The following is a 15,640-nucleotide window of genomic DNA, read 5'->3' as shown; positions in this document are numbered from 1 at the left end:
AATTTTTAAAATAATAAAAGCATAACAAATTTTTAAATTAAAACTATACACCCTGATTTGCTTAGCATGTATGAGTTGCAGGGTTCTAATCCCAGCACTGCCACGAAAGAATGAAGAAAAGAAGGAAGAGAAAAGACTGCCAGACTGATGAGATGGCTCTGATGACCTGAGTTCACTCCCCAGACAAGTAAATAATCATAATAATTAAACATCCACTAAATCTTTGCTAACCCGTTATATCTTCACTTTAAAAGTTAACTGATTAAGATCCCAATTATTTAAGCTTTTGATAGCTAATTATAATATTAAGCACTCTCAGACTACTCCCAGAAAAAGATTTAAAAGAAGTTCAATTTATTCCCACAAACACTAGTGATCTGAAGGTGTCCCAATGATAGGAGACATTTCCTTGAATCTTTTCATTTCACTGCCGGAAACTTAAGGGAAATCTATGATAACTGTAGTATACATAGCTATGGAGCTAGATCTACAATTTCAGCTCAAACAGAAACCTGAAGACAGTTTTTGTGCGGTTCCCATTTGGGGTCAATTACACAACTGTAGGTAACAGCTCAGCCCAGATGACCACACCAAGCACAGGCATATCACAATCCCATAAAAGCACCAAGTGAAGCACAGGCTCAGGGAGAGTTTTGATTCTGTTATTGAGTTTTCTCTGTGGGCAAAGGTGCTTCAGACCCAAATACTAAGCATGAAATAAAATCTACAGAACTGGCCAAAGGCAGGTGAATTATATCACAAAGGTCCTTGACAAACAGAACTCAAAGGGATTTTGAATAAATGTAAAATACATCGAAAGAAAAAATGTCAAAGCTCAGACAGAAGAAAGCCCTCTGAAGGAAGCACTGAGAGTACCCCTCTAAGTACAGTCCATGGAAAAACACCAAAATGCCTTCAGCCTTTGACAATTATGGCTCCTCTAGAAAAATCATACCCTGAGCCAGGCATGCATGTACATACTCACAGAAGTAAAGATGAAGCAGGATCATCCAACAATACTCAACATCCTCAATATAAGGAAAAAAACCAACATGGGTCAACTCGCCATGGCGGGCCAAGCAACCTGGAGTCTGTGGACAGCACTGTGCTTGTCCTGCTGCCACACTGGGAGAAGCAGGGCCTCAGACCCACCTGCATCCACCGTGAGACCCATCACAATAGTGGACCCGCTTGCACCCACCAAAAGAGAACCTTGGACCCTTACCTACCAGGAGAAGAAGAGACCCCACCTGCACCCACCTGCACCCACCCGCAGAAGAGATGGGAAGGCTACAATATAAGAACACATTCAACAACAGAAAAACGAATATGATGCCACCAGAGTCTAGGGACTCTACATCAGCAAGACCTGAACATGTCCACACAGATGAAGCAGCAGAGAATGACCTTAAAAACATCTTCATGAAGATGATACAGACAATAAAAGAAAAAATGAGAAAAACCTTTAAAGAATGGAAGAAAAGACAACCCTAAAATTGCAGGAAACAATTCAAACAGTGCAAGGTTTGAAAGCTGAAATAAAGACAATTAAAAAAAAAAACAGTCTGAGGGAAAGCTGGAAATAGAAAAGATGGGTAAAGGATCAGGTACTACAGATGCAAGAATAACCAACAGAATACAAGAGATGGAAGAGAGAATCTCAGGTGTTGAAGATATACTAGGAGAAATAGATTCATGGACCAAAGATAATCTTAACTCCAAAAATCCCTAACAGAAAATATCCAGAGAATACAGGACACCCGTGAAAAGGTCAAACATAAGAATAATAGGTATAGAAGGTGAAGAAATTCACCTCAAAGGTATAGAAAACATATTCAACAAAATCATAGAAAAAAATGTTTCTCAACCTAAAGAAAGACATGCCAATGAAAGTACAAGAAGCCTACAGAACACCAAATAGGGAGGACCACTAAAAAAAAAACTCCCCTCGTCACATAATAATTAAAACACCAAACATACAGAATAAAGAAAGAATATTAAGAGAAGCAAAGGAAAAAGGCCAAGTAACACACAAAGGCAAACCTGTCAGAATTACACGTGACTTCTCCAACGAAACACTGAAAGAAGCAGAAGGTCATGGATAAACAAACACTAAGAGATCACAGATGACAGTCTAGACAACCATACCAGCAAAGCTTTCAATCACTATAGATGGAGAAAACAAGATATTCCATGACAAAACCAGATTTAAACAATACATATCCACTACAGTAAGTACTGGAAGTAAAACTCCAACCCAAAGAAGTCAACTACACTCACAAAAACATAGGCAATATATAATTCCACTTTACCAAAAGCCAATAGAAAACCAAATGGTAAATCCACAGACAATAACAACAACAACAACAAGTCAAAAACAAACAAGAATTAACACTCAATGGTCCTTAATTTCCCTGGTCTCAACTAGCCTATAAAAAGACACTTGCTAAGAGAATGGATACGAAGAGAGAATCCACCCTTCTGCTGTATACAAGAAACACACCTCAACTTCAAAGACAAGTAACACCTCAGAGTAAAGGCTTGGGATAAGATTTTCCATTCAAAAAGGATCCATGAAAAAAGCTGGTGTAGTTATCCTAGTATCAAACAAATTAGACTTCAAACTAAAATCAATCAAAAGAGATAAAGAAGGTCATTTCATATTCATTACAGGAAAAATCCATCAGAAAGAAGTCGCAAATCTTAACGCTATGCCTCAAATACAAAGGCACCCAAGTTCAGAAAAGAAACATTACTAAAACTCAAATCACACATAAGACTTCACACACTTATAGTGAGAGACTTCAACATCCCATTCTCAAAATTAGACAGGACAACCAGAGAGAAATTTAACAAAGAAACTAACAGAAGTTATGATCCAATTGGGTTTAACAGACACATAAACAACATTCCATCCAAACACAAAAGAATGTACGTAATTCTCAGCACCACATGGAACCTTCTCTAAAACTGACCACATACTTGGCAACATAGGAAATTCAACAGGTACAAAAAAATTGGAATAACCCCCTGTATCTTAACAGATAATCATGCTTTAAAGAATTCAGCAACAACACAATTTGCAGAAAACCTACAAACTCATGGAAATTGAACAATGTGCAATTGCACCATTTCTGGGTCAAGGAAGAAATAAAGAAAGAAATTAAAGACTTCCTAGAATTTAATGAAAATAAAGACACAACATACCCAAACTTGTAGGACACTTTGAAAGCAGTGCTGAGAGGAAAGTTCATACCACTAAGTGCTCACATGAAGACACTGGAGAATAGTCAAACTAGAAAATTAAAAGCTCGACTGAAAGCTCTAAATAAATTGAAGCAGGCTCACCCCAAGGGAGTAGATGCCAGGAAATAATCAAACTGAGGGCTGAAATCAATAAAGTCTAAACAAAGAAAACAATAGCAAGAATCAATGTAACAAAGGGTTGGTTCTTTGATAAAATCAACAAGACAAACTTTTATTCAAACTAATGCAGGGAAAGAACATGCAAATTAACCAAATAAGAAATGAAAAGGGGGACCTAACAACAGACACTGAGGAAATCCAGAGAATCTAAACCTGGACTCCACAAAATTCGAAAATTCAAAGGAATGGACAATTTTCTGGATACCTTTTACTTACCAAAATTAAATGAAGAACAGATACGTGGACTCTGGAATCCAGTTGCAGAGAGGGAGGAGTGATGAGCAAAAGGGTCAAAACCAGGTTGGTGAAACCCACAGAAACAGCTCATGGACCTCAGATTGATAGCTGGGAAACCAGCATAGGACTGTTCCAGACCCCCTGAACAAGGATGTCAGTTTGGAAGTCTGGTTAATCTATGGGGCCTCTGGTAGTGGGTCAGTATTTATCCCCAGTACAAGAACGGACTATGGGAGCACAATACTCATAGATGCATACTCTCTCAGCCTAGACACAAGGTGGGGGGAGGGGTTTCTAGGCCCTGCTCCAAATGATATGACAGACTTTGAAGATCCCCCATGGAAGGCCTCACCCTCCCTGGGGAGCAAAATGGGGAAGGGATAGGAGTCAGTGGGGGACAAGAAGGAGGGGAGGCAGAGGGAACTGGGATTGACATGTAAAAGAAGCTTGTTTCTAATGTAAATTTTAAAAGGGGGAAAATACTACAGTTATTAAAACAAAACAAAACAAAAGAACAGATAAGCTATTGAAACAGACCTGTAACCCCTAATGAAATGGAAGCAGTCATCAGAAGTCTCCCAACCAAAACAAGCCCATGCCCAGATGGCTTCTGTGCACAATTCTACCAGAAATTCAAAGAACATATCTAATACCAATACTCCTGAAATTGTTCCACAAAACAGAAGGTTCATTGCCAAAACTCTTTATGAAGCTACAATTACTTTCATACCCAAGTCACACAAAGACACAACTAAGAAAGAGAACTACAAACCAGTATCCCTCATGAATATTGATCCAAAAATACTCACTAAAATACTGGCAAATTGAATCCAAGAATACATCAGAAAAATCATCCACCTTGATCAAGAAGGATTCAACCTACTGATTCAGGGATGGTTCCACATGTGAAAACCTACCAATGTGATCTACCATATAAATAAACTGCAAAAGAAAAACCACATGATCACCTCACTAGATGCTAAAAAAAGTCTTCGACAATATCCAACACACCTTCATGATAAAGATCCTACAGAGATCACAGATAACAGGAAAATACCAAAAAATAATAAAAGCAATATACAGTAAACCAACAGCCAATATTAATCTAAATGGAGAGAAACTCAACGTGATTCTTCTAAAATCAGGAACTAGACAAGGCTATGCACTCTCTCCATAACTCTTCAATATGGTACTTGAAGTTCTAGCTAGAGCAATAAGACAACAAAAGGAAATCAAGGGGATACAAATTGGAAACAAAGAAGTCAAACTTTCACTATTTCCAGATGATATGATAGTTTACATAAGTAACCTGAAAACTCTACACAGAAACACCTACAACTGATAAACACCTTCAGCAAAGGGGCAGGATACAAGATTAACTCAAAAAATAAAAATAAAAAACAAAAACAAAAGTAGACCTACTATATACAGACAATAAATGTGCTGAGAAAAAAAATCAGACAAACATCACCCTTTACAATAGTCACAAACAACATAAAATATCTTGGGGGCAATGCTAACCAAACAAGTTAAAGACCACATACTATAGCAAGAACTTTGAGTCTTTAAAGAAAGAAATTAAAGAAGATACCAAAAAATGGAAAGATCTCCTATTCACTTGGATAGGTAGGATCATCATAGTAAAAATGGCAATCTTGCCAAAAGCAAGCTACAGATTCAATGCAATCCCTATCAAAATCCCAGCACAATTCTTCACATACCTTCAAAGAATAATAATCTACTTTATATGGAGAAACAAAAGACCCAGAATAGCCACAACAAAACTGCACAATACAGGAACTTCTAGAGACATCACCAATTCTGACTTCAAGCAATACTATAGAGCTACAGTCCTGAAAACAGCTTGATATTAGCACAAAAACAGACAGGTAGACCAATGGAATCAAATTGAAAAACCTGATATTAACCTACACAGCTACGAACACCTGATTTTTGACAAAAACACTAAAACTATACAATAGAAAACAGAAAGTCTCTTCAACAAATCGTGATGACATAACTGGATGCTGGCATGTACAAAGCTGTAGATAGATCCATGTCTATCGCCATACACAAAACTTAAGTCCAAATGGATCAAAGACCACAACATAAATCCAGTCATGCTGAACCTCTTAGAAGAGAAAGTGGAAGTACCCTTGAACAAGTTGTTACAGGAGACTGCTTCCTGAACATAACACCAGTAGCACAGACACTGAGATTGACAATTAATAAATGAGACCTCCTGAAACTGAGAAGCTTCTATAAGGCAAAGGACACAGTCATCATGACAAACCAGCAGACCACAGAATGGGAAAAGATCTTCACCAACCCCATATCTGACAGAGGGCTGATCTCCAAAATTTACAAAGAACTAAAGAAGCAAGTCTCCAAACGACCAAAGAATCCAATTAAAAAGTGGGGTACAGAACTAAATAGAGAATTCTCAATACAGGAGTCTAAAATGGCTGAGAGACACTTAAGAAAGTGCTCAACATCCTTAGCCATCAGAGAAATGCAAATCAAAACAACTCTGAGATACCATGTTCCTCCTGTCAGAATGGCTAAAATCAAAAACACCAAAGACAGTTTATGCTGGAGAGGATGTGGAGAAAGGGGAACACTCCTCTACTACTGGTGGGAGGGCCAACTCGTACAGCCACTTTGGAAATGATTCCTCAGCAATACGGAATCAGTCTACAACAAGATCTAGCAAACCCACTCTTAGGCATATACCCAAAAGATGCACAGTCATACAACAAGGACATCTGTTCAACTATGTTCATAGCAGCATTATTTGTAATAGCCAGACCTGGAAGCAACCTATATTATCCTTAATTGAAAAATGGATAGACAATATGTGGTACATTTACACAATGGAGTACTACTTAGCAGAAAAAAACAATGGAATCTTGAAATTCGCAGACAAATGGTTGGAACTAGAAGAAACCATCATGAGTGAGGTAACCCAGTCACAAAAAGACAAATATGGTATGTACTCTCTCATACATGGATTTTAGACATAGAGCAAAGGATTACCAGCCTACAATCATACCACCAGAGAAGCTAGGAAAAAAGGCTAAGAGAAACATACATGTTCCCCCGGAAAAGGGGAAAGAGTGGGGGGAGGGGAGCAGGAGCTAAGAGAAAGAGAAGGACAGAAGAGGAGCGGAGAGGAAGACATGAGGGAGCAGGAAAGTTGAGTTGGGGGAAGAATGAGGAGAGCAAGGTAAGAGATACCATAATAGAGGGAGCCATTACAGGTTTAAAGAGAAAACTGGCACTAGGGGAATGTCCACAGATCTACAAGGTTGACCCCAACTAGTAATTTAATCAATAGTCGAGAGGCTATCTTAAATACCCTTCTCCAATAATGAGATTGATAATTACCTTATATGCCATCCTAGAGCCTTCATCTAGTAGCTGATGGAAGCAGAAGCAGACACCCACAGCTAAACACTGAGCTGAACTCTAGAATCCAGTTGCAGAGAGGGAGGAGTGATGAGCAAAGAGGTCAAGACCAAGCTGGTGAAACCCACAGAAACAGATGACCTGAACAAGGGGGAGCTCATGGACCCCAGACTGGTAGCTAGGAAAGCAGTATAGGACTGATCCAGACCCCTTGAACATGGGTGTCAGTGAGGAGGACTTGGCAATCTACGGGGCTTTTTGTAGTAGATCAGTATTTATCTCTGGCATATGAATGGACTTTGGGAGCCCATTCCACATAGAATGATTTTCTCTCAGCCTAGATATATATGGGAGGGCCTAGGCCTTGCTCCAAAAGATATGGCAGACTTTAAAGATCCCCCATAGAAGGCCTCACCCTCCCTGGGGAGCAGAAAGGGTTAGGGGTAGGGAGCTGGTGGGGGGCAGGGAGGAGGGGAGGAAAAGGGAACTGGAATGGACATATAAAAACAATCTTGTTTCTAATTTAAATAAAAAAATAGGAAAAAAAGAAAAAAACAATGTTGGAAATTGTGGTGAAGAACTGCAGCGCATGGGCATAAACTGCACTACAATATGATTCATAAATGAGTTCATATCAGTCTAATGCCACAACGTCTGCCTGCTAACACCCTCCCATCTGCACACTAATAACGTCCTAACTAGTATTTGTCTTTTTAAATTCATTGGGCTGTGGAAAGACCATAAAATCCAAAGAACATGAAATATTTCAGTATTATAGCTAAAATAGATGGGAATAATTCAGATGGGACAAGATAGATATTTGAGTCATAAATTTAGGTTATAGTGGGTCTTCAGGTAACATATGCATACCACTTTAATGAATACAATAGTGGGCAGCATTATCTTAACAACTATATGAGTGGAAGATATACAGTTAGTATGAGATTCTAACTGCTTTGAAATAAATTATTTTCCATATTCAACAAGTTTGACTTAATTACAAACGTTTCTAATTCACATGCATAGTAACAAGATTACAAAGTTATGACAAGCTAGCTGACATCCTTACCATTTCACATACTTCAATTTTCTCTTGTAAAAAGGAGATTTGATTTTTTAATTCCTCCTCCTTTTTCTGATAATCCTTTAGCAAATGGTTTTGCTTCTCCAGCTGCTGGTGTTGGGCGTGGACCTGCTGCTTCACTTGAACGAGCTCCGCAGCAGTGGTACTGTGGGTGCTGCTACGCAATGTCTCACTGGCCTGTAACTTGAAAACAGAAGGAAACTTCAACCTACTGAACGCTCAATGACTGTTCATGAACAGACTTCTGGAGTCTTATTCTGCCGACACTGGCTCTCTGTGACCTCTCTTCTCTTCAGGACTTTGAGATCTGCTGATGCTATGACTGGACTGATAGACTGAGACACCAAAGTATCCTCTAAAAGATAGTTCAGACAAAGCAGTTCTAGTGAGGGAAAGAGGACCGAGGTCACAATGCCAAGAGAAGTGGTCAGGAACATACTGCTGCATCCTGGCTACTTTTCAGACTCTAGTTCCAATATCTTTCAAAGTCTTGACTATGTTTCTGTCCCTAAATTCTGTAGGACACCTGCATACTTCCAGTGAACTCTCAGGCTTAAGATATTTCATGTTGTTTTGGGATACTTGCTGTCAAACTCTGAGCAATGCAATCAGCCATTGTGATAGCCAGGGTTCCTGCTGCTGAATAAAACACCACCGCCAAAACCAAGTTGGTGAGGAAGGGTTTATTTGCCTTATGCTTCCATCATCAAAGGATGTCAAGCCAAGAACTCAAACTGAGCAGGAAGCTGGAAGCAGGAGCTGTCTTAGAGGCCATGGAGGATTGCTGCTTGGTGACTTACTCCTCGTGGTTTGCTCAACCTGCTTTCTTAGAGAAAACAGGACCACCTTCCTAGGATGGCACTACTCATAATGGGCTGAGCCCTCTCTCACCAATCACTAGTTAGGAAAATGCCTCACAGGCCAATCTTATGGAGGCATTTTCTCAAGTGAGGTTCCCTTCTTTCAGATAACTCTAGGTTATAATACTAGCCAGGGTGGATTCCCAAGTAAACATAAAGTAAATGAAAGGTGTAGAGTAGATCCAGTTACCATTTACAACCTGACTAAAACCATGCCAGGATTACAAAGATCCAACACAACTAGAGTGATGTCTGCAAAAATCCACTCAGCCCACCTTGGTAAGATTTTGTAGACTTTCAAAATAGAAATAGGGAGTTTTTATATAAATAATAACAGGAAACCACTCACGAAATATGAATTCAATTCTTGGCTATGCTGGTCAATGGTGGCAGGGTACACCTTGGACACCAGGACTCGGGAGGCAGAGGCATGCGGATCGATGTGAGGAGGCCAGCCTGGTCTACATAGTGATTTCCGGGAAAGACTCCAAAGCTACATAGAGAAACTCTGTCTCCAAAAAACAAACAAACAATTACTGATTACTATAACAACACAAATTTACCAATGTTTTCAATACACTACCATAGTACACTAAAATACTTCTTTTAGTACACCAAAAGCAGAAAATGGCTTAATAGCAAATTTTGATTTGTTCAGGAATGTGAAAAAGTTATAATTCATTGCTACAAAATCAATAAACTATGTTGGACACATAACACTTACATGCTGGAATTGAATCTGTAATTTCTGACTTTGTTCTGTCAATTGGAAAAATTCTTTCATTGTCTCATCCTTCTCTTTTCTTGCTTGCTGCAAATTAGCAATTAGCTGAGTAATGATGCTGTCTCGTTGTTTGATGGCAGCTTCAAATTCATATAACTAAGAGAAACCAGTGAAGACTGTAAATATTCGCTTTTAGGTGTTTTTCCCCCCCACAGTTTAGTAGTTTTTCCTGACAGCTACTGGCCTGTCCAAATAAATTTTATTTCAAAACTAACTTTGAAAACATGTATCTGCATTAAGGAAGAAAGAGAATATATTTGGGTTGACTTTTTCTATGTTTTCGTATAGGAGAAGCATCTTTATACTTTGGAGTGCCCTGATTTATTCTACACAATAGCAACAGCCACGTTTAACCTGAGCTTGATTCTGAAGAGGCTGGGATGAAGTATGCTGTCATTTTTATCAGTGTCCCTCTTCATCTTGACTTACATGCAAAGCAGATGTCACTGTCACCAGTAAGATGACTTACAAGGACTTGCTGACATTCCTAAGGGGTTTAAGTCATACTTTTTGTGGTTTACACCAACTTCTCTCAGACTGATGACAAAAAAGACACCTGTCTTACAGGAGTGGTTTCACTCTACCTACTTTACATAGTTAAATTTTGAAAGTCCTAATATTACAGCTGTGTTTCTGCAATCCTCATTTTAAATGGGTTTGTGGATGCTATCTATGTACAGGAACAAAAATTATGAAATGACCTGGGTTGTCATTGCAAAGCCCCCCGTGTAATGAGCACACACACACACTACCATTCACATGTATAACAAACCAGAGGTGAGCGCACCCTCTGCAGCACTTCCGTCCCACAGGTGGCCCTCATTCCTTCCAATTGTTGAGTTAGTTCTTCAATCTCATGCTGTTTCCCAGCCAAATCATTTTCAGTCATCTCGACATGGGTCTGACTGCACTGAGCTCCTTGTTCAGAATGAGAGTTTTCAAGGCCAAATTCTTCTTCCTAAATCAATCCACAGTTTTTAATTATTCAGTACTAGCAACATTCCTCAGGCAGAGGGATGAAACTTAAAATACCACAGCACAGTCCATTTTAAAACATTTCTACCTCCTGCAAGTTCATTAGTACAAAAACCTGCTTTGGTAGTAATGAGATAGATACCTTAACAGCATATAAGGATTTCTGCACTGCAGAAAGGAGATAACTGATTTTGTTAACTATTAAAAACAAATAGAAGTACATGCAGGAAAGCATTTTAAGCAAGGTGGGTGGGTGCCTTTACACAGTATAAAACATTAGTATCATAAATAGTTTAAATACTATATATCCTTAATAAATTTGTAGGCTTTCCTGTTTTTTCTGAAAACAACAGTCATTTATTGATATAAAAACAATCTTTGATCTTACAATGCAGCTTCTCTTCCATTCAGCACTAATTTCTTCACACTCCTTTTCCATACAAAGGATATTTGGACAGGCTACGGACTGTTATGGCTTTCAGTGTATGGATGTGAGGTCAGAGTTCAATGTCAGGTGTCTTTCTCAGTCTCTCTCCATCCTAATATTTTGAGATGGAGAGCTGAAACATGAACCTGAGACTCACTGGTTCCGCTGGACTGACTGAGCCAAAGCCCCAGGAATCCTGTGTTGACTTCCCCAGTGCTGTGATTACAGAAACCACCAATCACACCTGGCTTTAACACAGGTGCTGAGGAAGCAAACCCAGGACCCCATTCTTCAACAGCAAGTACTTCAGAGCTGCACCATCTCCCCAGCCCCTGAAAAGGCTTTGTCATCGCCTCTTTGGCTTCCCTCTCCTCTGCAACTGTCTACCGGTCTCTAAGATGAAAGAAACATCACGTTGATAGCCCAGCCAACAGGCACAATGAAGGAGCCCACAGTGGAAGACTCCTCAGTACACTCTTCATTCTCTTGTTTTGTCATCACAACTGCTTTCTTGCTGCCAGACAGGCATGTGAAAAGCCTAAACACTATTGTATGATCTTAGAAGTGTTTGTGCCAACCTAAAGAGCTTCCATAAACGCTTTAGCACCACAGTTGGCAATGGTGCCCAAACTGCCCAAACAGCAATGCCCATGTCCACCAAATTCAGAGGACTGAAGGCTGGGAATGAGTCAAGACTTTACCACAGTTCAAACTGGAAAAACCAGCCAGGATCTGATTACACTAACCAAGGCATCAGAAGCATTAGAGACCAGCTAGTGAAGGAAACATCCCTGTTGGGATAGGACAGAAATGACGATCAAACATGTAAAATTGGCAATTGCTCAAAGGTCTCCATCTCATGATTTGCAGCATTCACTCTCTCAGGCGTACAGAAAGGGCTGCAAGAAGTAGAAAGGATTATCCTTGCTTCATTAACATGCAGCGACCTTCTTTATCCTTTCTGATCGACTCTGGTATAAAGTGCATTCATCAGATAAGAGTACACCTACCTGTGTTGGTTTTTAAGCTTCCTCTTACCTGGTATGTGCACTCTGATACATTCACTTTCAGTGTACAATGTCTTTGTCGGTGAGATGTATTTCTCACAGACAACAAGCAATTATATTTTCTTTATTTTGTCGTCCAACCAATTTTAATTGAAAAGTAGGGTCTATTTACAATTAGTGCTATTATTGACCGCACTCTGCTGTTTCCTATAACTCTGTTGATTGTTTTCTGGTTCCAAGTTTTCTTGGTTTGGTTTGGTTTTTTGCATCCCCATCCACTCCCAGTCCCCCATTGGGGGTTTGTTGAAATGCAGAGTAAGACAGAAATGCTTTCTACCTACTTTTCCTTCATTCATCTACTTTCTGATTACTTACTCTTCCCTGTGCTTTTGTGACTGAGATTGTCTCTCTTGTCCTCTGTGTGTGACACTTGTCAGAGTGTCTTTTACACTGCTAGCTTGCTTGACACGAATGGCTTTCGCTTGTACTTATCCCATCCTTTTTTGGCATAGTATTCTTCAAAGGTAGTTTTTAGAGGCTGTGCTTGTAAATCCATACTGACCACAGAGGAAATTTTATATAGTTTGAATCAGATATCCATTTATTTATCCATTGTTGGTTAATTTCCTGGTCAGTCTACCAATAAGTGCATTCTTAGCTCCAAAATATATTACATTTCTTCAGAAAAAAGGTTCTACCCATATTATAAATATAAAATTGTGTTATGTTAATTTAAGCATAAATGGTTCTCTTTTCTATTTGAAACCTGCAATACACTGAAATTTATGAAATGTACTAATTGCTGACACATTTACACTTAGAGAAAGGTTTTCATGTTCTCTAACTCTGTACCAAAGAAATGGTGATCATATTAAAACACTAAGACAAATAACACAAAACTATTACCATCATAGGACGAGGACTCGTCATAAAGAGATCATCTCCACTTAACAGTTTCTCACCTAAAGTCACTGCCACACCATTAGTGCCAATAAAAAAGTCCATATGGTTAATGTGAATCCACACATTTGTGGAAAGCTCTACTCAAAACAAATTATCAAAAAGAAGAAAAACTGCTGTGCTAAATGAGACCAGTTCTCAGTGGTCTTCCATTTAGAAACCCAGCAGCAGGGCCTCTCCCAGACGCTAACCAGGTCACCATGGCCTTCTGCCTAGAAACCCAGTATGAAAGCCTTTCCCAGATACTAATCAGAATCTCTATGTATTTGAAGATAAATCTACAGAATGGTAAATGTGTCAGCTAGCATTGTGAAAAACAGCAGCAGTAGAATATATCTATGGCTTGCTAACCATTTATGCTGTTGTTATTGTATTTATAGAAATGTAACAGAAGTCTGTAAAAATACAAGAAATAAAGTACCAACAATCAATAATTTTAGTGTTATAACAATTTTTGCCTATAAAATTTGAAATTGTTAATCTTACCTCTTGTGAAATGTAGTAGTTTGCTGTCACAGAAATTTCACTTTCAGGCTAAAAGAAAAGTAAACAATTTACAATTATACCTTTTCCCTGTATTTACTTACACAAAGCAACTATTGTTGGTAGCATAATGATTAACTACTACATAAAAAGCTACTAAAACCAAGTGATATACTATGAAAACCTAGCAGAAATTATTCAGATCTTTAAAATTTCACCTATGAATTAGAGTCTAAGTAGTAAATTGTTCTCCATATAAAAAATTATCAAGGGTACATGTTCTTATACACAGTACCTACCCTTTGTAAGTCATAAACACCAAAGTATGATTTCTCCACACTTTATAACTCCTAAATAAGAGTCCTAAATGCTCCTATCAGAAGTATCACTTCTTCAAAAGTATTCATCAGATCTTGATGCTAAAAGTAATTACCTGAGAGCAATGGCACCCTTTGATGTTACAATGCTCTTACAGCGTACCAAGCACTCGATTAAAAACATTTGCTGAAGGCTAGAGAAATGGCTCAGCAGTTAAGACTATTAGCTGGTCTTCTGGCCTCCATGGGCACTGCATTTATGGGAAGCAAACATAAACCCCCATAGTCAAAATATCTAAACAGATAAACAATGTAAATATCACACATTTTTGCTTTATCCCAGATTTTGGGCATGAGGTCAGGGGCATTGGAAGTTCTCTCTCAAGTGTGAAGGAATAGAATAAAGAAATAAATACTAATTATTCTAGTTTCTGTTTTTACTGTCCAAGACAAACACACACACACACACACACACACACACACACACACACACAACTCTAACATAAAACAAAAGAGAGTTTATAAATACTATCACTGTAATTCCTCATCTATTCCTACAGAAACACTATTTAACATTCAAGATCAAGTTCTGCAATGGCCTTCCCAAGAAGTAGTGACTGCTTGCAGGAAAAGAAATAAGCTTGTCTCTAGTCTAAAATCCTAGAGTTCCTAACTCAGGAGGCTCTGTTCACACAGTTAATTAGTTACAGGACTACTTCCGGTACCATCCTCAGGATGACTGCTGATCTGCCTTGAGACAAGGTCTCTCACTGACATGAACTGACTAAGTAGGTGAGACTAGGTGCCCACTGAGCCCCAGGAACCCTTCTATCTGTCTCCCTAGCATGGGGATTATGAATGTAAACCACCACTCTCAGCATTTTAATCGGAGCTCTAGGAACTGAATTGAGGTCTGCAGCCCATGATGTTCTTTTCTAAATCTAAAGTTTCCTGTGACACAATCCCTCCATATGACAATTAAGTACACATTGTATATTAAAATCTTGTACCAAAAATAAATAGCTTAGCTGGGTGGTAATGCATGGCTTTAATCCCAGCACAAGAGAGTTACAGGCAGGTGGATCTCTGTGAGTTCAAGGCCAGCATGGTATAGAGTGAGGTCCAAGTGAGCCAGGGTCACACAGAGAAACCCTGTCTCAAAAAAAAAAAAACAGCCCCCCTCAAAAGAATAAACAGAATGATTAGTCAGTTATGGTGGTACACGCCTTTAATCCCAGCACTTTGGAGGCAGAGGCAGGTGGGTCTCTGTGAGGATGTCTAGGACTACATAGAGAGACTCATCTCAAAAAAGAAAAAAAGATTAACAAAAGTTACTGCATTCAAAATGATAAACTACAGCAAAGAATCCAAATATCAATATACTATAATGTTAAAAAAAAATCCATCTTGCCAGGCGTTGGTGGCGCACAGCTTTAATCCCAGCACTTGGGAGGCAGAGACAGGTGGATCTCTGTGAGTTCCAGGCCAGTCTGGTCTACAGGGCAAGTTCCAGGACAACCTCCAAAGCAATATGGCTCAGGCATGGTCTCTAGTGTGTGTGTGCACGTGTATGCTTCTGTTTCAAGTCCTCTTACTCAATACACACATGTGAACCACACTTGAATTCTAATGACTTAACAATCTATCCTACATAAGGAGACTTGAAACATAA

The 15,640-nt window shown here is 39.0% G+C and overlaps 1 protein-coding gene across 1 annotated transcript in view; it reads right to left on the bottom strand.

The window, feature by feature from the left end:
• The window catches only part of LOC106022300 (A-kinase anchor protein 9), a gene marked incomplete at its 3' end in the record, with an annotated part of 118,165 nt that overhangs the window by 93,827 nt on the left and 8,698 nt on the right, over positions 1–15,640 (bottom strand). Inside the window, 4 exon segments of the mRNA XM_040735810.1 lie at positions 8,141–8,338; positions 9,740–9,895; positions 10,587–10,757; positions 13,655–13,702. Coding sequence (XP_040591744.1) covers positions 8,141–8,338; positions 9,740–9,895; positions 10,587–10,757; positions 13,655–13,702 — 573 coding nt within the window.

The sequence above is a fragment of the Mesocricetus auratus genome, unplaced genomic scaffold, assembly GCF_017639785.1.
Source record: "Mesocricetus auratus isolate SY011 unplaced genomic scaffold, BCM_Maur_2.0 Super-Scaffold_100051, whole genome shotgun sequence".
Lineage (NCBI taxonomy): Eukaryota > Metazoa > Chordata > Mammalia > Rodentia > Cricetidae > Mesocricetus > Mesocricetus auratus.
This window is presented reverse-complemented; position numbering and strand designations above follow the sequence as displayed.